We start from the raw sequence: 24,348 nt of genomic DNA, 5'->3' as shown, positions 1-24,348 counted from the left end.
CATGCGGAAATAAAGTGCTTTAAAAAAAATCAGCAACGAACAGAGCAAATGAAAAAATTACATGCAAGACATGTGTAAGGAATGTTTTTATGTGTGAGAGAGGAATTTCCATGTGGAATTTTATAAATATATACGCACATATTTGTACTTTAAAAATACCATATGTAATGAAAGCTATGCATCAATATTTATAAAAATACCTTTATCTAAGTAGACCAGTAACATTTAATATTTTCCAATAAACTCATATAAAATATATACATTTGTGCCAAATGGAACATATATTTTGAAATATGAACCCCAAGTAAAACTCTCAGGAATCTGGAGTAGAACCCAGGTAACAGGCCAAAGGAAACTTCGGAGCAGCTGTCATTTGAGGAAAGGAAACAATGCCAGGTCTCTTATCTCCACGGACTGTTTTGCTTGTCAAATTTCTACCATCACTTCAGCAGAGTTTTGTATTTGACTTCCGACCTCGTGGCCCTGTGACCTGACAACGAATATTTTCTCTGAGGCTTTTAACTCCACCCAAGCACTTTGCTTTCCAAAACAGTGGTGTCGGTTCCCTCTGCATCTTCACCTTAACGGCGGCCCTGGTTGACAGCACGCACCCTCTAGGGTTTCAGGCCGACCCGGGGGCTTCGCGGTGCTGGGCCGAAGCTGATACCGCTCTGGACGGCCAAGGTCTCCGGAGGGTCTCGGCTTTACGCCAGGATTTCCATGCAACCTGAGAGTTTCAGGGCTGGAACCTGGCCCGAGCGCGTCTCCCCGGGGTCCCGGCCCCCTCCCCAAGCAGACCCAGCGAGCTGGGACCTCACAGGCAGAAAATGCCGCCTTTCCCGTCTCGGAGAGTCTTCCCCAAAGCGGACGAATAGAAAAGATGGAGACCTATTAAGGAAATTAACATTATTTCTCCGGGTTCTGCCCCCGGCGCTGGGGCGGGGCGTGCTGCGGCGCTGGCCAAAATGACCGACGGGCGCAGGTGTCTCCACGCGCGGAATCGCACGCCCGGGGCCAGCAGCTGAGCCGCCGCGCCGGGTAGAGCGTCCCCAGCGTTAGGTAAATCTCTTTGAACGAGCCCGAGGGGGAGGAGACGCCTCCCTCCGGACAGGAAAAACCTGCCGCGTCTGCGCTTCTCGGCGCGCGCACCATCTCAGCCGCAGCCGCCGCGTCGCCCGCGCCAGCTCCGCGCTCCAGGTTTTGGTGCCAGCTGCGCGCGAGGGGCGCCAGGCGAGCGCTGACAGCCGCGACCCTCCCCGGCCCCCGCCCGGGGAGCCGAGGCCTGGGGGGCGTCCGGGCGGAGTCCTTTGTCCTCGGCCACCGTGCGGGCGGCAGCACCTCGGGGCCCCTCTGCGCGCCCAGCGTCCCGCGATCTTTCTTTGTGTCCGGGGAGCCGAAGGCGGCTTCTCCCTCGAGAACAGCCGCATCCCGGGGGTGGCGCAGGACGCCGAACAATGGACGCCCATTGTCCTCCGAGGGCGGAGCGGCCCCGCCGCCGCTGACCCCGCGAGCCGGGCGGCGCGGCCCGGACACAGGTACCGCGGCCCCGCCCCGCCGAGGCCCCGCCCCCGGCCCCGCCCCGCCCCGCCCTCCGCAGGTTCGGGGCTCGCGTCCGCGCGCCGCGCTCAGTCTCGCTCGCACCTTCTCCGCCGGCCGCGCGGGCAGGGACAGCGGGGACCGCGGGCAGCCGGCCGCCGGCCCGGGGAGACTTCACGGCGGCCCCGAGCGGAGGATGCGGTGAGGAGCGCCCCGCGGGACCCGCGCACCGGCCGCACCGCGCCGCGGGAGGCGTCGGGCCCCAGCGCCCCCGCCCCGGTGAGTCGCAGCCCCCGCCGTCCTCCTCGAGCTGCCTGCGGGTCTGTCCCCGCGCGGGGCTCCCCTTGGAGACCCCCGGGCGCGGGGACCCCGGCTTCGCCCCGTCCCCGGCGCGCCGAGGACCCGGGGCACAAAGCCCGCGGAGCCCCCGTGACGCCCACCCCTCTCCAGGGTGGGGCTGCGGCCGCTCTGCACCTCCAGCCCCTGACAGCCGCTCTGGGCGCCCGTGCCTTTTAACATCCGTGCAGAGAACGGACCGCGCTAGGTGCCGCGCCCCTCGCGGGTGGCTCTGCGGGACCGCACCGGGGCGCCCCGGCCGCGCACCCTGGCTGCTCAGACCCGGGGCCTTGCAACGCGGGCTCCAACCTGCAGATCTGGCAGTTGATTTTTTTTTTTTTTGACTGTGGTTTCTGAACAGTTGAAGCGTTTACAAGATTTTTTTTTTTTTTTTTGTCCTCTTTCTCCTTCAAACTGTCTTAACGCAGAGAAGTATCAGACATGTGAGGACGGATGGGTCTAGCCAGTCATTTCTTAGTTATGAATTATTATACTCCACCCCCCTCGCGCCTTTGGGAGGCATGTGTTTCATCTTATAAATAGAAAGTAGCATATTTTTTGGCAGGATCTTCTTTACACTGTACAGTCTAGGAGAGGTCAGTTTAAAAATAAATACGCACTTGAATGTTACATTACTGAGAGCTGGGCTGTGGCTGGGTGGACAGCAGCATCAAAGCCCGGAGCACAGCTGTGTTGAAAGGGGTAAAAGCCCCTGAGTGCAGCCCGGGCTGACAGTCCAGTAATTACATTTTGCTTTAAAAAAAAAAAAAGTGAGGGAATTAAAATGAGGGCGGGAAGAGGAATGTCAGAAGGGTATTCAGCACGAATCTTTCCAGTCCTGGTGTGTTTGGGGGAGTGGGCTGCTCTGTGTTGAGTGTGTAGGGGTGCTGGGGGAGGGAACCGATGAATGTGTTAGACAGTCCCCCTCCCCCAGCCCTCACAACATCCTAGAGTTTCTTGGGGGTGCTGCCTCTGAAAAAAAAAAAATGGAGAGGGCAGCAGATGTCCCTGCTTTAATAGTAAAGACAGCCTTTGGGACTTCCCCCACATCGCAGGGAGAGAAGAGGGCTAGGAAGCCTGAGGATGCCCCAGGGGTATCCCTGAATCTCTTGTCATATTCTAACTTATAAAAGACCTTTCATCTAACCACTAGGAAGTGCAACTTCTTTTCTGGACAGTTCCAGAAATCTCTTTTGAGACCACCTGTAATTTGTAATGTGTATGGCATTTAAGAATAAGCTGCTCTGTGTGTCACACAAGCCCTTTCCAGAATAAAGCACTCAAAAATAAGGTGAGGCAGTTGTGAAATGTTTAGCTGTGTCACATGTGACATAAATAATAAAGATCATTCCTTTTTGTAGTGCTAGCAATCTAACCCAGGGCTTTATACATGCCAGGCAAACATTCTACCACTGAGCAACACCCACACCCCAATAAAGATAATTTATTTTTATGTTAAAAGAATGGTTGGAAGGAGCCAAGTACAGTGGCACATGCCTATAATCTCAGTACTTGAGAGGCTGAGACAGGAGGATTGCAAGTTCAAAGCCAGGCTGGACAACTTAGCAAGACCTTGTTTCAAAATTTAAAAAATGAAAAGAACTGGAGATGTCACTCGGAAGTAGAATGCCCTCCTGTTTCCAAATAAAATATAAAAAATGGGTCTGGGAATATAGCCCAGAAGTAGAAAGCCTCTGGGTTCCACCCCCAGTAACACACACACACACACACACACACACACACACACACACACACACACACACGAAAGATAAAGAAGGGAGGAAGGAAGACCAGCCTTCTTCTAGTCTTCCAAAGACAGCAGGTTTCCTAATAGGCCTCACCCATTGCATAAAAGAGTACTACTCCCCGGCCCCCTCCCCAGTTTCACAGATAAGAACTTTTGTGGAGAAATTTGGAAGCATTTCTGGGTCTATGGCAGTTTCTGTTTTTCAGTGGTGTCATCTGCTAGAGATTTACATTATGAATTCCATGATTGGAATATGGTGCTGAGCCTACGGCAGCCCCTGCAGACATGAAAAAAAGATGAACTCCCCCTTGCTTCAGTCTGAGCACTAAAATTCTGTTTGGTATCTCAGTGGGACACGTAAAGGCAGCTAGAGTAATGCCTCACATTTTTTTTATTTTTTTGCTTTTTATTGCAAACTTAAATGTGGTGCAAGATGCATAAATACAAAGCCATAACCATGATTGCAGAAGGGCTCCCCTGAGCTAGTTTGCCCTGTCTGTTCTCCAGCTTTTCCTTTAATGTGGTGTTTTGTTTTATGTCCAACATGTTCACAAAAGCTGCCCTTTTTAACTTGTAAAATTCCTGGTATTCAGCAGCATTGGGGATAAAGTCATTTTAACCGGTATCACCCAAAGATTTTTACCAAGCCATAAAATTTTCACAAGCTCTTTGCCCATTAGCCATAGTATTTATCCAGTGGGTGGAACACAATTCACAACCTAAAAAAGCCTCAGGGAAGACTGATTTTTTGTTTTTGTTGTTAATTATATAGGTTCATGCTTTTAGTCTGGTTTCATCTAGGCCCAACCTAATTTTTTTTCCTAACCAGAATCCTGTGGACATGTTTTTCTTTTCATTTGACTGAATAAGAATTTAAAATCTATTTTTAAGTGCAGTATGTCTGTCAGAGAACAAGCATAGCTATTGGAAACTAGTATACTCAACCAGCCACAAAATCCCTAGCAAGCTTGGAGGCTGGAGAATTCTCTTCATCTACCACGTTGTTCAGTACTTTGGATGTTAAAAGTACTTCCAGCAAGAAGTCTGTCCTGAGTGTCAGGCTCTCTCTTCTTAACTCTTTACCTTAACTCATTTGTTTTTCATAATCATTCTATGAAAGAGAAGGTGCTAATATTCCCTTGTCACAAGTGTAGAGACTGAGGATAGACTGGTTACCTAACTTGCCCAAAGTTATAATATGGTTCAAGAACATACCTAAGCATGTAGATGCAGTCTGACAACACAATATGTGCTTGCAGGAGTGGCTGACTGTACGTGCAGGTCAGCAGCTCTTTGGGTTAAAGGAATGGGAACGAACCCTGAAAATTAGTGTGTCTCTGTCGCCCCGGCACATAGCCTAGTTCTGGCACTTAATATTTGTGTGACTCTGGGCAAGTTACTTAACCTGTGTATCTCTCAGTTTATCATTGGTAAAAATGGTAATAATACCACCTGGAGGATTAAAGGAATTAAACAATATAATGCTCTCAGAACAGTGTCTAGTCCAGAATAGGAGGCACCATAAAGGGTTGTCTTCATTGTTGTTTTACTATGTAATTAACACTGTTTTTCTCATTAATATTCATAACTATTCTTTTTTTTTGTGTGTGTGTGGTACTGGGGTGGAAACCCAGGGGCTTTTCTACCTCCGGGATATACTCCCAGACTTATTTTATATTTTATTTGGAAACAGAGTCTCCCTAAGTTGCCCAGAGCCTCACTAAGTAGCTGAGGCTGGCTTCGAACCTGAGCTACTCTCCTGTCTCAGCCTCCCAAGGCTGGGATTACACGTGTGTGTGTGTGTGTGTGTGTGTGTGTGTGTGTGTGTGTGTGTGTGTGTGTGTGCGCGCCACCATGCCCAGCCATAACTATTCTTTCAGATAGGTGGTATTGCCATTCTTTTCCAAATGAGAACACTCAGAATGTTTAGTAACTTGCCCAAGGGCAGATAGCTAAGTCAGTAGCCAAGTTAAGATTTGAACTCCAGTCTGTCCAACCTGACTGCATATCACACCCCACTACCTGGGAGGAGGGCCAGAGAAGCTATTAAGTCTGATTGTTACGGCTTTTGGCCTCTGGCAAGGAACTCATTTTGTACTACTTTGCATCTCAGAGTATCACTGTCCTAAGGAAGAAGACTGTAATTGCCAGCCTTAGGGAATACAGTGTGAGTTATTTTGTTCTTAAAGATGGTTCTGTCCCACGTGTATGGTAGCTGTGTTTTACAGTAGATCCAGCATGAAACTGCTGAAGTTGACCTAAGCAGTTTAATTTATACGGTGAGGAAGAAATTAACAAGGTTAAAGTGTGGGACTCTGGAATGGGAAAGCCACGTGACAGCCCAGGACACAGGATTTCAGTGGCAAGGAATGAAGTGTGGACTGTATTCCTGCTTAAGTCAAGGATGTAGGTCTAGTAACCATGTCTGGACAGTCCCCACATCTGCAAGGCCTGGCCTGTCAGTCCCACTTGGTGGACGCCCAGTGCATGTTGGTAATGATATCACCTTGAGAGCTAAGGGAAAGGAACCACAAGTAGGCTGGGCAGGAAAGCCGGAAAGGGGAGGAGGTGACAGTCCTGTGCATGCCCTGGATGCTGCTAGATAAACAAACCTCTGGTGTGGAAGATTGAGCAAGGAGGCCTTAGGAACCTAGGGGGTGCCCAGGACAACCTGCCAGGCCTCCACTGACTTTGGTGCTCTGGTTTGGGATTAGTTGAATTAATCGATTGATTGAAGCTTAAGGCATTGGTCAGATAGCAATAGAGGTTTTGGAAAGGACCCCTCAAAATAACTCAGATTGTCTCAAAACCAAAGTTAATACCCTTAAAGCTATCTAGATTTATTTAGAATCCTCTTTTCCTTTCCCCTCCCTTACAAGCCTACAGAACAATATAGCACCTGACAAATAAGTAAATAGTTCTATAGCAATCATCAGATAGGTATTTTTTTCTTTAAAAAATGCCTTCTTTGGCCTGATATACTTCAGTGCCAAGTTTTATCAAAGTCCTATTATAATGGACTGAGTTCGCTGGAAAAGCAGTCATAAAAATTTAACTGTAAAGTTTTATGTTATGAAGCATGACATTGATTTAGAAAATTACTATTTTTAAGTAGTCAAGCAAACTGTATGAAAGCTAATGAGTTCCAAAATAATGTTTGCCTGGCCTTTATTACTTGCCTACATCATGAATTACTACTAGCATTCTGGACTCCCGAATTTAAAATAAAAAAGTCTTTTCATTGATTTGGAAATTATTGCAGCCTTCTAGCCTTCAGTTCTCTGTATTGTGGTGGCCACACGCCTGCTGTGAGCTGATAGGGACCACCTCAAGAATACATAGCAGCAGACAGCATTCTGCAGGAAACCAGTTAGATGAAGGCCCCTTTCTGTAGGACTTTTGAAAGCATCTGCTCTGCCAGTGTGCACAGTGAGCCGCCACACATGGATCGCGTCCAAAGTTTCTAAATCATTTTGCCCCCAGAGCAGCTGCAGGGCTGGTCTAGCAGAAAACACACTCTGGGAAATGGTGAGCCACAGGCCAAAGTCACCTACTGCAGTGTACCCTGCGTTGCTGCAGGGACCCAGCAAAAGAGATGTAAGAACACACCAGAAGATGCAGGCAAATGTCCAGGTTTTTGCTGTTTGTTAACACTAAAGCAGAATTAACTGGGACAATCAAAAGACACAGGACTACAGACCAGAAAAGAGAGGGCGCAGTCTTAGCATGACCCAGATGGTGTAACTTTGACCTCTTAGAGCCTTTTCCTCCTCTCTGACATGAGGCATTTGTTGCTAGGTGATGGCAGATAATCTCTAGCTCTAGAATCCAATGAGCCAGGATCTGTGGCACCTATTAGCAGAGTTATTGTACTAATAATACCGTGTGACCCTGGGTTGAAAAACAGACCAGTGTAGCTCTCTGGCCGAGTAGTCTGGAAGGCAAGGAACTTCAAAGGCTGGCCTCTATTTAGACAGCTTACACATTTGGGAATCGGTCATTTTTTGGTGACAAGTTGAAGGTCATATTTGTAGGTACATCGTGCTGATGATAGATCACTGTCATGTGTTTAGTTGAAAAAGACCTGTTCTGTTCAAACACATAATCATTTAGGCTGCACGCATTTTTAAAACAAGCAAAGGCATTTTTGGTGAAATGTGGTTTTGCCATTTTGGAATGTGTTTGATTTCTTACCCTTTTTATTTATTTATTTTCTTAAACTTTCTTGCCTAGGGTCAGTTCAGACTTAAAACATTGATTTTATCCCAGCTGGAGACAAGACTCTGGTTTTGAGTGACCAGCTGGTTACAGGCAAATCCCTCCCCTTCTGTGGAAGTTTCTTCTCATCTGCAAAGAAGTAGGAGAGGAGGCTCAGTATTCTCCAAGCCCCTGGATCCACATTTCTGTACTTCTAATTCTTTTTCCTTATCTAAGGCATTTCCATTGCATCATGTGGCTTCTCATATCGTGGTATGTGTTGCCTTTGTAATGATGCTTACTGATTTATGGCTGCCTATTTAGACTATCTGTCAGGCAGGGACTGGATCTACTATATCTTGACATCCTGGTTTCTTTTTTCTTTTTACCACAGGACATGATGAAAAAGTGGACAATCTAGTGTTGCCATATTACCTGATTCTCCCTGTGACATCCTCTTCTCAGATGTTAGCTCAGAAATTGGTATCACTTACCTAGCATACTTACATCCTGCTGTAGTAAATGTATTTCATCCTAGGCTACAGAACATTTAAATTCAAGGGCAGGCACCTTGTCATTTGGTGCTGGTGGTAATGACCATCCAAGGGTACCGTGGAAATCGATTCCTCACCAAAGCCTCGTCAGTCTTCACAGCTGAGCACTTGCGGCCTCCGTAGAGCTGTGGTACCCAGGTAGAGCAAAGAAAAAGGGATGTTGCATTTCCCAGTTGCATCTCCTAGGCCTCTCACCAGCCACGAATGAAGGAGCCATTTATATATGGGTAATGGGTATATTTATTCATCATTTATCTTTCCACACTGAGCACATCTCTGCTGTGGCCTCAGTGCCCTAGAATAGCACCTGGCATTCGATAGGCCCTCTGTGGATGTTTGTTGTCAACTGAATAGGCGAGTGACCAGCCTGGGATGGGCAAAAGCACGTGAAAGCTACATCAACTGGGTGGACCAGCTGGCTCCCTGTATGCATGTCCTAGCACCAAACTGAAATGTCTTCTGAGATAGTGTTGAGTTGGGGCCTCAAGGTAACCTTAGTGTACATCTATGATGGTGGGTTTTGTTCTGTGTTCCTCGTTACAGAACCTGTAACCCGGGGCTCACCTGGGGGGAAGGTGCTGCTTCCCTTGCCAGCCTGGTGGAGCATGCTGCTGCATGAGGAATAAAATAGGGGCTTCTTTCAAATTCCAGTTGATAAAGAAACTGGGGCTCCCAGAGGAAGGCACCGGCACCACTTGGCACCCTTAATTTACTACCAGGAAGGATGAGAAAGAATGATAAAAATTGTATAAGCGGGTAAAAGCTTTTTAATACTCAGAATAGTTTTGCTTTCATTAAGTAGATTATAGTGTTGTTGTTGTTGTTGTTGTTGTTGTTGTTTTTCAAAATTCCCTGGTAGCCAGATGTTTCTATAAATATTTAGAACCACAGAATCCGAATATTTCACAGCTAGAAGGTACTTTATTTCAGTCCTACTCTCTCATTTTGATATGATAAAACAGACCCTAAGAGTTTGAATGACTTGAAGTATGAATCTTTGTTCTTGACCTAGTTCTCTTCCAAACTTTCTTTTCTCTTAGGCAAGGAAAAGAAAGAAAATCTGCAGCCTACTGTATTAGCAGATAACATCATTTCACTGGTTAAAGAAGAGAGCAGTCAGCCCCCGCCCTCTCACTCTAACAGCCCCCAACCACTGTCTCTGAAGTGCTTTCCTGATGACTCCAAGGGATACCCAACACAGGGCAAACAACTGTGTCCTAAAATATTTTGTCTCTAGTATTAAATATAAATAAGTCTTGAGCATGTATACAATTATTATTATTTCTCTCTGTGCACATTTTTTGTGTGTGCACGAACCAGAGGCTGCTCCTATGAGTCAGAAATCCAGACAGAGGATATCTACACCAAGTCTTCTCCTAGTGCAGGAGTGCTGCACTAGGAGCACTCTCCCTCCATCACTCTCCCTCCATCACTCACCTCTGGAGCCCCAGCTGCCACCTGAGACAGCCTCTAAACTTCCCGGGATGGCCTCTCACTCACCCTTAGGCTGCTTGCTCAAGCTGGTCTAGACTTCATCCTCTTCCAGCCCAGCCTGGCCTTCCTATGCACCTTAATCACAGGCCTAATTCTTTCCTTGGGAAACTGTAGATGCGACTGTCACTTGACAGCTTATCAAGGATTTAAAGAAAATGACAATGTTCTCTTCTGCCTTCTTTTCTCACCACCAATTCCATCTCCTATGGCTCTGCTTTTGCAATCTCGCTGCCTTTTCTACTGGGCACTGGCTTCCACAGCCCTGTATTAGATGGGGTCTCCGGGTAGTTTTGGCAAAGCAGGGTGTGGAAAAGACCAGTGCTCTTGGGGTGTGGGTGGGGAACTTAGGGGACTATGGCTACTTTAGCCACGGCCTCCCACCACTGGCTCACAGTGAGCTTGTGATGAGCAAAGTGCCCAGGTTTGTTTGTATAAGAACCGCCAGCCACATCCTGCTGCATTCTGCACTTAGGTGATTATGTAATGAAATGTAACTGAAAAGCAAGGCTTCCCTCTGTTACTCAGTTTGTGCCTGTGGGCTTCATTCTGCCCCTACTCAAGTCCTTCAAGGTGATTTTGCAGCCCATTTTGTCACTGGCACAGGGAGGTTCCCTGTGGGTCCCCTGTTATCCATAGATAAATGTGGCTGCTGTGTCTTTCAAGTCCTCACTAGTCAGTTGACCTGTCAATAAGATTCTTCTGTGCTTTGCTGAACGTGAATGTGTAATCTGTCCATCTAGCGACTCTTACAAACGAAGTGAACTAAGTGCCCAGTTTATTTCCTATCAGTGTCTACAACATCGATTTCCTTAATGCTCATACCACAAAATTTTGCTAATAGATGTGATAAACATCAAGTCATTGTCTTTCTCTTTTTTTTAGAAAATCAAGTCATTTGCTTACATGTATTATTCATAATTGGGAGACAAGTATTAGCAGGACCTTAGGGTGTTACTCATCGAGCCCTAGAAATCGTGACTTACACAAAGTGTAAAGTCCTTTCCTGTGATTACTGCTCCACCTTGGCTTCCCTTTTTTGTAGAATGTCCATTGTAGTTTCTTGAGATTTCCTAATACTTGGCCACATTATCCAAGTCTCCCCCCCCAAGCCCATTTCCTTTTGAAAGGAAAGGTCAGAAGAGTGGGCTCTTTGTCCCTCCAGGGCCTCATTCTTTAAGTTTGACTTGACTATAACCATGGATATGAATCATTCAGGGACTGCCTTGACAAATACTCCTTGAGTTTTAACTAAGACCCTATTTGTACATTGCAGTCATGGATAGAAGTCATTTTCTTTTTAAAGAGCATGTCCACAAATATTTGCCCTAATCCCAAAGATCTGTACCATCATGTAGAATTACTGTCTTGCATTGACATACTGATAAATTATTACCCTGCATAATAGGGGAAGGTTTAAAATGTCTTAACAGATAGGAAAATGAACAAAAGCCTTTGCCAGAACAAAAGAGGTTCCTTGTTGAATGATTACCCCCCTATAGAAGTCATGGAAAGACTCCATCTTACATTTTCAGCAGGGCAGAAAGAAAGTCACAGCAGTCTGTTTCAAGCCTTCTTATTTGCTCATTCTTTCCACAAATGTTTATTCAGCACCTACTAGGGAGAATAGAAAGTTCTCTCACCCAGATGGGAGCCTAGTTGGGAAGATTGGTCAGGTAGGCAGGGAATATTTTAGATCATGACAGCAGAGAGGTATGGAGTGTACACTTGGTTCTTGGGAACTTGGGAGGCCTTGGGAGCTTGCTGGAGACATAGCTGCCAGGTGGGAGGTCCCTCAGGTTGCAGATGTGGTCACATGTCATCTTATCTCCAGGCTTTAGGGTAGGACAGACCCTAGAGGATTTTAAAGCTGGGTGACAAAGATATAGGAGTATTCTAGATAGCTCACTAGGGTGTGGTTTGTAAGATAAAGTGGTGGGGGAGAGGGAAAGAGGTGGGGATGCACATGTCCTTGTGCAGGAAACCTGAGGGCCAGAAGTGTGGAGAGGCCAAGGGGAGACGCAGGAAATCCAGCCTGACTGAGGAGGAATGGCCAGACTCCGTGGAGAATGAGGCAGGGGAGGAGTGGGGTTGACAGCTGGGATTTGGGTTTGGATGACTTGATGCCATTCAAGAGAAGAAAGTGCAGAAGGCACCTACGTTAGGGCAGGGGGAAGAGCGGTGCATCTGAGGGAAGCAAAGTGAGGAAGTCTAAAGTACAGAAGGAGAAAAGTCCAGTGCTTCTCAAACTCTCTGGGAAGGGCCACTGTTTTGTTTGTTGTTGTGGTGGTGGTGGTTCGTTTGTTTTCACTTCCAGTCCATGGTATAATGATACTACCATGCACAGTGAGTATGTAGGGCGGGTCACTCGCAACTCCTTGCAAGCTCAATAACGTACAGCTCCCAAATTTCTCAATATCCTGTTCAGTAAGGAAGAAAAAGAGTATGCTGTTCATATGTTTGGTTATTAGGCAATGTGAGAAGTTTTTAAGGGCTGAATTCCAGTGTTTTTACCTATTTTGTCATGGATTAGTCCTGGCCCATGGGTCCATTCAGAGTAGCATTGGTCTAGACTTAAGTGGATGTGTGTGAGCTGAAGTTCTGATCTGGAAGTTATTAGGAGTGGTATTTGCAGCCACATTCAGGGATGTGACTTCATGGGGATTGTTGCCGGGTAGGGGAGTGTGGACAGCAACCATCCAACCCTCTAACAGTGCCAGCATCTAAAGCAGGGGTTCAACCTTTTTCTAAAGCGGTCATTGAATATTCTAGGCTTTGAGGGAGACAGCCAGTGCCTGCTCTACTACTCAACACTGACCTTCTAGGGCAAAAGCAGTTATACTGGGGTTTCTGAACCTCAGCGCTATTGAGATTACGGGCAGGTAATTCTTCATTTGGGGGACTGTCCTGGGCATTTTTGGATGTTTAGAAGCACTCCTGGCCTGTACCCACAAGAGGCTTGTCATGAGAATAAAAAATGCCTCCAGACATTGCCCAGTGTCGCCCCAGGGACAAAATCACTGTCTACTGAGAACCACTGAGCTGTAGACAGTATGCAAATAAACAGGCATGTGTATGTTCCAATAGAACTTCATTTATAAAAATGGGCATCAGGTTAGATTTGACTTACCTGCTGCAGTTTGAAGACCCGTGGCCTAAGAGATAGGCAGAGAGAGACCTTTGGGCTTATTCCGTTAGCTTTGAGGGTCTTTAGTGTTCACAGCCCGAGGGGAGGCTCTCTGGAGTGCGCCAGTGTAGAGGAGGCCTGTATTAACAGTAGCTCTCGTTTATAGCAGCTTTGCTTTCTTTATTCTTTTTGGGGCTTACCATCTACCTAAAGATTAGAAATAAAATCACAAAAATAGGAAACAGGAAAATAGCAAATCACGTAAGCATTATTCAAGTCCTGAAAGCCTCCGAACAAGGCGGCAGTGGGGCTTGCTACGTGAGATGAATGGCGAGACTTCCTCCAGGAAGGAGCAGGTCTTGGAGGATGTTTGGAGTCCTGGCTGGTGGTGGGGAGGTAGGAGGCCAAGCCGTGTAAGGAACGCAGGGCTCCTAGTTTCCGGCAGCTGGGAGGGAAGTGAAATGTCAGTTGTGGAAGGGGGTATTGTCCTTGGTGAGAGCTGGGCGACTGGACACTGACATATGCATGCACTTCCTCTGGGAAAAGAATTAACAGCACTTTAACAATATTTTCTAAGAACAGAGTGTTTGTTTGTTTTTCTTTGAGGCTCAGGGGCCTTTTCATTATTTTTAAATTTTAATCTTTTGACCCTTACCACAAAGTCAGATTCCTTGTGAGATTCTTTTTGACAATAGCAAAAATACCATGAAGTCCTAGAGAGTTAGAGCAGAGGGGCAAGTGTCTGGGACCTCTCTTCTCCCTTTTGGCCTCTGGCAAGGTCCAGTCAGCATCTCTCTCTCACTGATGAGATCCTAATGCTTTCTCTCCTCTCAGCACTGCCAGACTCTGGGACAGATTGACTTAGTTGACACTTCTCAGGTAATCAAATCAGCAGTGGTTAAGAGTACAGCTCCAGCAGAAATTCTAGCTCCCTCCCATTTTAACTGATTGGCCTGAGACAGGGGCTTAGTCTGAGATGATTTCCTAAGAGGTGTGCTGTAAGTATTGCTTGAGCTAATACCTGCCTGGCTTCAGCAAGCATTCAAATATTAGCCATTACTCCTCACACATAAATTCTTCAGAAAACCGGGCATTTCAAATTTGCTGCTTTCTAGGGAGCCTCTGCTGACTTGGCCCAAGGGTCAAGTGAACCCTGGGAGCAAAGCAACCTGTCTCTTGTAATGGAAGACCTAACAGGGGTTATGATCTAAATTTGAAGTTCACTGCATGTCATGTGTTGTGGAAGGAAAAAAAAATTAGACTCAGTTTGTGCTCACAGAAGAGTTTTCAGCTTTATTGGAGAGAATACCTATTCATTCAACACATGTATGTGCCTCGCAGGATACGGTTATCATGTGACTGAGAATGGAATGACCACCACCAGATTACAAATATACTTGGTGTTGGTGTGATACAGAGAAGTCATGTTTCGGCTTATTCCAAGAGCATGGATGACTATAGGGGGTCCTAGCAGAATTGAAGAATAACATGCAAATCCCATATCTAGTCCTCACCTACCAGAGAAACATGGTATTTGGAGGACCTAAATTTGAGCATGTGACCTAAGGCCAAGTACTAAGAATGTGGCCCTTTAAGGTGATATGGGTCAAGAGGCCATAATCTGAGTTTCTGGACGACACCTATTAACTGGTTATTTTGGATCACTTGAGGTTACTATTGTTAGAAGCGGAGTTTTACATAAAATAATTGCTGAGTTAAATGTTAGCCTTTTTATGAGTAACTAAGAGCTTCACAAGTTCCTTGCTTTTGAGCAGAATTTAGAATGAATGTCCTGCCCGAATCTTGCTGAAAACTTCAGAGTCAAGTTCTCTTCCTGTTTTGATATGATCTTTGTAGCATCACAGACCACATTGGATCCATGAGTTAGGGAAGCATATAAGAGGCTTTATTAGATTCCATCCACCAAACTAGAGCACCTGCCTGGATACCTCTGACCAGCCCTGAGGCTGAGTCCTATGGACAACCGGTCATGCAAAATGAACCAGGCACAGGAGAGCCTGCCCTCTGCCTGTCTTGTTACAGCTGTGAGGGAATCAATGTTCCTACTGAGAACTCCCTAGTCACTTGTTTTTATATGGAAAAAGACTCTAATGGCCTGTCTTCAAACATGTCTATACTTTATGAGGCAGAGTTTCTCTCATCCAATTTTGCTTCCAAAGACCTTTCAAATAGTACAATTAGGTCATATACACATAAGGAATGGCCACAAATTGGTAATGAGTCTCCTCTATGGTATCTGTGGGTCTCTATATAATTAGGGTTGTAGGAGGGAAGCAAATATAGGCTGTAGCTGAATCATAACCAAGAAGTCATTTGTGAACAATCAAAGGTGAGAGTAGCAGACTTTCTGAGTGGGTCCATAAAGCCTACTCACTCTGGTAAGAATTTGCATAGCAAAGTTCAGCCACAGGGAAGTCAACTAATAGTGTTTCAGTCTTATTGCCTATTACTGTGTCCTCAGTTTAAATGATATGTGGAGAAGTTAAGAATCTAAAATTAGAAAAGGCATCTTATCTTTTAAAATGGGTGGAGTGGAACAGACTGGAAATATGAAAAGCATGCCGTTCAGGATGCTGTTGACTGGGTGTTCTCTGGTTACATTGATTTCTGTCTTAGATTTTCATTTAATTTTAGTGTTGAACCTTTAACATTTGTTTTCCTCCTTGGATTTTAAAATTCTTTGTCTGATTTAGAGAAATTCTCCTATAAGGATTGAGAAGGACTGGCATGAGTGTCTACACTGTAGTAATACTTGGTGTTTCTGACACCAAAGGTTGGCTGTTCATGAAAGTATACCCGTGTCCAAAGAGAAAGTCTTTTCAAGGGAAAGTCTGTGAGTATGTTCATATGGGAGTGTGACATGGGACCATAAGGAAATCAGCAGAGGTAGCTACTCTGAGGCTTTGGGGACCTGCTGCTCCCCCTGCAGGATCCTGGAGAGCTCATTTCATCTTTGACGAATCCTAGGTTCCTCTGTGGAGAAGCCAAAATCTGTTTTCTTGTAGTTTTTGCTTAGTAACCCTAGGGACTCCTAAAGCAAGTTAATCCCTTTTCCATTACAATGAAATTAATCCTTTGGCTCCCTGAAGATTAGTTTTCCCTCTATTAATTTTCTTTAAGCCATTACAGTATTCTTGTAGCAACTTCTCATGTGTTCCAATTGCCCTTCTTAGAACATGTAGGAACATGTTTCAGGTGGCCTTTATCCTTTCTAAAGTGTGGGGACCAAGGTCCAATACAGTTTTCTATATTCTTCAGTGGAATTATTACCTCCTCTTGGTTGACAGCAGAAATGCTCCGAAGATGGTTGGGGGTAAGCAAGTAGTGGAGGGTGCTTGGCCACGTCAGCATCCTCCTTAGGACTCTTGGTTCAGACAGGAAAGAGGAATAACAATATTCTTCCTTTAGGTGCAGCTGATGGCGCTGTGGCTGGGTGCTGGGGGAGAGGTGGATGGATTCTATACAGAGGCAGAGGGAAACAGGATCAGAAGTTGGAATGTCCTTGAAGGATGTGACAACCAAGCCAGAGGGAGTGGAATGCAGGCTTACTTCCTGCAAGTCGCTCAGGACTGGATGCAGCATAGCACCCTGCTCACCCCACCTGCCCCTCTTTTTACACATGTGTGTTTCCAATTAACAGTACAACCTTTTTTTCAGGACGCATGAATTTTTTTAATTAATCTAAAAACAATTAGTAGACAAACCAAACATTCCTTTCTTAAAATAAGTGGGATTTTTTTGTTACCCGAACCTCCTTATTCTTTTCAGAACCCTATGTGTTGTCAATACAGTCAACTCTAAGTAATTCAGGAACTGACTTTCTAATATATATTTTTAACATATTTTAAATATATTATACTTATATATAATATATATTTTACATATGTATTTTAATATATACATATTTTTAAAAATAAATATGTATTAAAATACATATGTAAAATATATGCTATATTTATATGTATATATAGAGATAGAGATATATACGTATTTTTAAAAGTTAATATATATATATTTTTTTTTTAACACCTCCTAGCCGTTACTCTGTTTTGGTATTTTCAGCATTGTTTTGTTTGCCAAAAGGAAGATAAAGAAATGAAACAAAAGATCGCATTAGGTGTTTTTTTCTTCACATAATTGTTATTGTGCTGTGCTTATTTCTATTGTTACCATTGTCATTTATGGTTAAGGCAGTCTCAAATAAGTAAGTAAAATTGTCTGGCCTCGTGCAGTAGTGACAAGCCTGCTCTCTGCCTTCCTTATCAAAAGTGTAGCTGTGAGCTGGCACATGGTTCAGTGGTTCACTTGCCTGGCAGGCGTGAGGCCCTGGGTTCCATCCGCAGCATGGAACAGTCTCACAGCATTACATTGCAAGGGGAAAAAAATGTGTGAGTTTAACTGAGGTCCTTTGTCTCCTGACATCCTTGGATCTCTCACAGATACTTGTAGGGAGAGCATGTCTGTTGTTGGCAGCTGGACTCGGTGCCCCATATCTCTCTGCTGGACATTTTACCTTGAGAGAAGATGGCAAGCAGCTAGCTTGGGAGCTGGACCCTTTTGTTGGCAAATTTTAACTCTCTAACACCCAGGAATTGGAGTGTTTATTTTCATAGCAATCTAATTTCCCAGATAAGTATTATTTCCAATGTCATCCAACGGGAGAAAGAGAAGTAAACCATGATCCAAGAACTAGGAGAAGGGGGATTAGCAATCCTGGATCATCTCAATTGCAGCACTGAGGGAAGGAGTTTTTGAGAAAGGGCTGTGCATAGGAACCTTTCTGTGTCTTTTTAAGATTCAGAGAAGATAGCAGGAGTAGAGGAGTGATAACTAAAGTACCTGGAGATGCCGGAGAGTAAAAGACCTTTGATTTCAGGAAAGGGCTGAACTGGAGAAGGGAAGTGTGAGTGACTACAGCACCCTAGGTGGCGAGGCCCAGGACTTAATGCCCGTGGTAGAATCTTAACTGATACACAGAGCTGTAAATTCTCTTCATCAGGAGGGCTTCCTCCTCAGGGCTAGGCTAATAACTTACTTTTGGCCAGAAGCCCCTCGGGTTTAGCTTTTCCATTTCTCCTCTCCCACCAGCTCCCTCTTCTTTCTGGGTCCAGAGCAAAGCCTGTTGTGTCCCCCAAGGCCCCACTCTCCATTCATCTCTGATTCATCTGTTGCTCTGTCTACTGCCAGGCTTGCCAGCCACCAGCATCTCCTTTTCTTAAAATGGTGATAACGGATGTCAAGGCATTTATGACCAATGCACCAAAAAATGTTGTCCATCTATGTCACTAGCCACTTCCCCAACAAGGAGCTGCTGTGGCCTGAGACTGGGCATTTTCCTTCTGACTAAAAACCCTTCTCTTCTGAGATTTTTTTTTCCAGTCCACAAAATATAGATTGCTGCCACCTCTTTAGTGAAACCTGATCACAGCAGGAAGAAGCGACTTGACCCTTTGCCATGCCCCTGTACAACAAGGATCAGCCTCATGTGAGACCTTCTTATGTCCACACGCTGTAACCCAGATTTTGTTTTGGGACACACCTTCCTGTAGGAGCATTGATGTTCTGCTCAGTAACTCCTGGGGTTCCACAGGCCTTGTCGGACCTTAGAACCATATATAAAATAGGCTCACCAAGAAAGTGTAATCTGAGCTCTATGCATTTATTTATTTACTTACTACTTTTAAATAGCCATTTACTTTACATGATCTGAAAATCCAAAATAGTAAAAGGATATATCATGAAAAGTTCCTTTGCACCCTTGTCCTCCTTCCATACACTTATACTAAGGGCATTGAGGGCAGTCACCATTATTAATTTCGTATTCATATTTTCAGAAATATTTTATAGATATACAAGCCAGTACAATATATTTATATATTTTTGCACCTCTTGTTTTTCTTTGAAGATGCACATCTTTGACTTCTTTCCATATGGCCATACTACATGCTGCTTTTTTTTTTCTTTTTTCTTTTTTTTTCTTTCCCCTAGTACTAGGGATTTTGAACCCATGGACAGTCTACCTCTGAGCCATTCCCCCAGCCTATTTTACTTTCTCTTTTGAAACAGTCTCACTAAGTTGCCAAGGCTAGTCTCAAACCTATGATCTCCCAATGCTTCTTTCTTTTTTAGATGTAAATAGTATTCACCTGTATGTGAGTAGGTGTGTGGATGCACCTTGATTTATTTAATCAGTCCTCTGTAGGTGGACAATTAGGTTGTTTCCAACTCTTGGCTACTATGAACTGTGCTGGATTGAACACTCATGTATATTATTTCCCATAAATGTAAGTGGAATAAATCTCTATACGTGGAATCTGGGATGGAAACTCATATGATTTGCAGTTCTGATGGATATTGCCAAACCACCCTCCATAGAAGTTGGACCTGTTCAGGCTTCCACAGTTGGTGTCCCCAGGGCTAGTTCAGCCCGGTGCATTGTCACACATGTGTATCTTAAATGGAGTTTGAAATATGTCTTCTTCATAGTTTGGGAGCTGACTGAATTCCCAAGGAGTATGCTCATGAAATAACACACCAAGACCTTGCACTCCAGGCCCAACATCCTGGCGTAGTGCTTGGTATCCTTAAGCCATGGTGGGTGGCTTAAGATCTATGCCTTCAGCATCTCATTTGTAAAGTCAGGATGTCAGCATATTAACAGCCGCAGCCTGATGGGTTCATGTGAGTGCCTGAGTGAGTATATAGCAGAGGCTGGAACAGCGCCGGCACTGAGGGGAGGCCCTCAGTAAATATTTACTTATTTAGGTGCTGCTGGTTCCCAGGAGACACACAGGGACTCCAGCGTCAGCCACTTCTTACCAGTGGAGAAACCACCCTGCTAGGTTTCTTCATAGCCATGGCAGAGAGGATGTTGAAAGAGCAGTCCATCTTGGAATCTTAGAAAAGGAAAGGGGAAAGCCAACACAAGACAGTGGCGGGCTGATAAGGGGGAGGAAGTAGCCTTCCAAGGACCAGGACCGAGGCAGCAGTGGATTGCCTCCCCACCAGCTTGGGGAGAACACACGACAGATAAGATAGAGGAACTGAATCTAAGCAGCCTGATACCATCCCCAGGGTCACAAACATCTACTCATCTAAAGTTGCAAAACATCATGACATGTTTACCCAAAATTTCTTCTTTTTTCAATTATAAACTTGGGAGTTCTTAGGACTGGCTCATAGTAGAATTCCAAATTTTAATATAATTATTATTTCTAAAGTCCTAGAAGTCCCTGTGGATAAGTACTACCCCCCAGAAAGTAGCACACTTTCCTCTCCCTCCTCCTCTTCAATTAAAGGATGGAAGCGAGTGACCCAACCAGAGGGGCAGAGAACTGCTCTCAGGCTACATCTTCATGGGACTTAAAAAACTAATGTGGAAGGTCTTCCCCAGGTCCCAGTCTTGCATAACCCTGGCTTGGCCTGCTGACCACAGGCAGCCCTCACCTGTTGGAGGCAGAGGGTCTTTCTGTGGCAGATGCTGTCCTGGCCTCCTGTGCTGACAGGGCTCCTGGGGGCAGCTGTCTCGGGGCTGTGACCCCCTCCTGTGGCCTGGGTGCCTAGTGGCTCCTGCAGGCCATCGTCCACCCTGTTCCCAGAGAGTCAGGACAGTGATGCCATGGCCCTAGGATGAGATCATGTGCTATGCACTGATTCAAAAAGAAAGTTCTGATGGTTTTAGCAGGAAGACCCAAGGCCTCAACTTTGGTTACTGGGACAAGATCCAAATCAGAGTCAAAACTAAGAGAGGGTATCAGGACCCACGGTTCTGTCACGTGTCATGGCTCTGTGGTCAGCCCATTCTGAGCGGAAGCAAACCTGCTCCTGCCTGGGCCTCCTGTGCACACCCAAAGCTGGGGTGGGACTGGGGTCTCCAGCTCATCCTCCTCGGCCTTCTCGGGCCTGGCTTTCTGGACAGCACACCACCAGCGCGACTCACCTGGTGAGCCCCTTCTGCTACAGCTACTTGTTACCTTTGCCAGTGGGTGGTGGAACTCCATGCTTGTCACCTGTCACTGATAAATGGATTTAAAACTCTTTGCTGAAAGGAAAGAAATATGGGGCAGATGCAGACAGCCTCCGGCTGCTAACAAGGCGAATGTGGCTCTCTTCAAGTCACCATTTGTTCTAACCCAACCCTGAGCTGATTCATTGGCAGGCTCTTGGCCAGGGGAGGAGAGCTGAATGGGAGAGGTCGCATCCTCTCACAGTGGGGAGGGTTTTAGCCTGTCCTGGTCAGCTGATGCAGCTGAAGAACTGGAAGACCATTTTCAAGAGATAAGAGTTTCTTATCAATAACAAGAGGGCCTGACATCCCCCAAGCCTGCTTCTAATTCTTTGTTTCCACTCCTTATCATGGTGTCCATACTGGGAGGATGAACTAGTTTTCTGTGCTGGGAACAAATTACTGCAAACTTAGTGGCCCGCAACAGCCCTCTGTATAATCTCATGCTTCTGTGGGCCTGTGGCTTTCACAAGCTCAACTGGGTAATTGTAGCCTTGGCAGAATTCACCTCCATAGGCCCAGTCCTAGCAGGACAGCTTCCTTCTCCAAAGCCAGCTAGGGAGGCCTCTCTCCCTCTCAGGTGGGATCTTCTGTTACAGAACCTAACTCGGGAGTGGCATATCACCTTTGCCATACTGTTTCTATAGAAGGAAGTCATAGGTTTTATGCACAAAGGCATTAACACAAGTAGGCAGATCGTAGGGTTACCTTAGAATTACTTCTGCCATGAGGGGGGGTATAAGCTTTATCGGCAGTTTCAGAATTTTTCCAAGTGAAGGCTCCACCTGTTATATGTGATCACACTGGTTTTGCTTTAAGTGGTCTCATTCTTTTCTTCCCATCTCAGAATGTCCTTGGCAGCCCAGTATTCTCTGCCACAACTTGATTCCAATGCTAGCCCTTTTGTTTCCATGCTGTATATTATTGAGAAGGGGCAGTTTTGTGTTGTTTTTTTTTTTTCTTGAATCCTAATTTCAGTTTTCTCATCAGTAAGAATGAGTTTTAGTAAGATTTTGTTGGAGGCTTAAATAAAATAGTCGCTTAGTAAATAATTTCCTGACACCTTTCCATATAGGGCTATTTATTTGATTGTATTAATTTTATTTAAATGCCAAACACAGCAACAAAATACTGCCAGTCTTGCTGATATGTACACCAAAGCAAAAGAGAAAATAGATTTTACAACAAGTCCAGTTGGTCATAGGCTGATAGCAGTTCTTAGAACAGAAGGAAAGGAATAGCTCAGACACAATCAGAAAATTGTGTCCATAGCTATGTTTCAGAAATGTAGATATCATAGGTTTAGGAGTTTTAAACCTACCTCTCCTCCCCTCTTTTTTTTTTTTTTATGTTTTCCCCTGAACTAAGACTAAAGTTAGTGAACCCTTAGGATTAGAAGTTTCGTATTTGTTGTGTTTTGTTTGGCAGTACTGAGGGTGGAACCCAGGGCATTGTACCCCTGAGCTATAACCTCAGCCCTATCTTTTAGTCTTTGTGTGTGTGGTACTGGAGATGGAACCCAGGGCCATTCTACCTCCAAGCTACACACCCCAGTACTATGGTTTTTTTTTTTTTTTTTTTAGTCTTTTTACTTTTTGAAACAGGGTCTCACTGAGTTGCGAAGGGCCCCACTAAGTAGCTGAGGCTGTCCCACAAACCACGATCCTCCAGTCTCTGCCTCCCGAATGCTGGGATTACAAGCGTGCGCCACCACGCCCGGCTAGGATTAGAAGTTTTTATCCTGCTCTTTGGAGGGAACAAGATGATGCTGGGCGTTCAGCAGGAAGTGTCCCTGCCCTTACCTACGGGCGTTGGTAGGCAGGCCAGAGCAGAGGCAGAAGGAGCAGATTGTAACCTCCTTGCATTCTTCTCCAGGTTTCTCCTTGCTCTGAAAGGACTGGATGATGTGACTGCTCTCCAGGAAGCCGTGTGTGGTCGTGAGCTCAGCCAGGTCTTCAGACCCATCTTACTTCAGAGCCGCTCTGAGCCACTGGAGAAAAATGATGTGACAGTTTCTATCGGAAAGGATTTTTTGGAAACGTGTAACATCTGTACAGAAAGTGACCCTTTCCCCCCTTTCTGTGAAATAGACACTCTCAAATTCCAAAATGCCAGCCAAGACCCCAATTTACCTGAAAGCTGCCAACAGCAAGAAAGGAAAGAAATTTAAGCTGAGGGATATTTTGTCTCCTGACATGATCAGCCCCCCCCTGGGAGACTTTCGCCACACCATCCACATTGGCAAAGAGGGCCAGCACGACGTCTTTGGAGACATTTCCTTCCTCCAAGGGAACTACGAGCTTTTGCCGGGAAACCAGGAGAAAGTGCGCTCCGGCCAGTTCCCCGGGCATAATGAGTTCTTCCGGGCCAACAGCACTTCGGACTCTGTGTTCACAGAAACACCCTCCCCGGTGCTCAAGAACGCCATCTCGCTCCCCACCATCGGAGGGTCCCAAGCGCTCATGCTGCCCTTATTGTCACCAGTGACATTTAGTTCCAAACAGGAGTCCTTTGGGCCCTCGAAGCTGCCCAGGCTCAGCTGTGAGCCCGTCATGGAGGAGAAGGCTCCGGAGAAGAGCAGTCTGTTGGAGAACGGCACGATCCACCAGGGGGACACCTCGTGGGGCTCCAGTGGCTCCGCTTCTCAGTCCAGCCAGGGAAGGGACAGCCACTCCTCCAGCCTGTCCGAGCAGTACGCCGACTGGCCGGCCGAGGACATGTTTGACCATCCCACCCCGTGCGAGCTCCTGAAGGGAAAGACTAAGTCGGAGGAGTCCCTCTCCGACCTCACAGGTTCCCTCCTCTCCCTGCAGCTCGACCTTGGGCCCTCACTTTTGGATGAGGTGCTAAATGTCATGGATAAAAATAAGTAACCGGATACCAGCCCTTTTCCTTTGGGGTAAAAGGTACTAAAATCAACAAAAACTCAACTAACCACAGTTGAAGAGAAGATCTTCCCTGGCTGGTTTTTGGCAGTCACGTGATGTGTTTTCTAAAATAATGTTCCTACAGAAGTATTTTTTTACCTGTTATGCCCTGTTTGCAAAAACAATTTAGAAAAAGTAACAACAACAAAAACAACAACAAAGCCTGTCCTGGAAAAAGGAGGAAGTGAGTCAGAATCCACTTTTGGCAGGCATCGCTGACGTTCCACTCACTTTTTTTTTTTTTTTTTTTTTTTTGGTTTGCAGACATGTAAGAAATCGGGCTTGGCCAGGATCGGCACTGGCTTTGAAGGCTGGACAAGTCATACTGAAAAACTCTATAGTACTCTGACATTTTCTGAGCAAGAGGAAGTCAAAATTTATTTAACACTTAAGCCTTTTTTCTAGAC

At 45.7% G+C, this 24,348-nt stretch overlaps 1 protein-coding gene across 1 annotated transcript; it reads left to right on the top strand.

The window, feature by feature from the left end:
* Positions 1-23,122: 23,122 nt before the first annotated feature.
* CDC42EP3 (CDC42 effector protein 3) lies at positions 23,123-23,887 on the top strand (the record flags this gene model as incomplete). Its single annotated transcript, XM_080711790.1, has 1 exon — positions 23,123-23,887. The coding sequence occupies one exon, from the start codon at positions 23,123-23,125 to the stop codon at positions 23,885-23,887; it is 765 nt and encodes a 254-aa protein (XP_080567916.1).
* Positions 23,888-24,348: the final 461 nt, after the last annotated feature.

This window comes from Muscardinus avellanarius (assembly GCF_963383645.1).
Source record: "Muscardinus avellanarius genome assembly, chromosome: 15".
In the NCBI taxonomy this organism is placed as follows: Eukaryota; Metazoa; Chordata; class Mammalia; order Rodentia; family Gliridae; genus Muscardinus; species Muscardinus avellanarius.
Note: the sequence above shows the minus strand (reverse complement) of the source record. Positions and strands in the feature narration are given on the sequence as shown.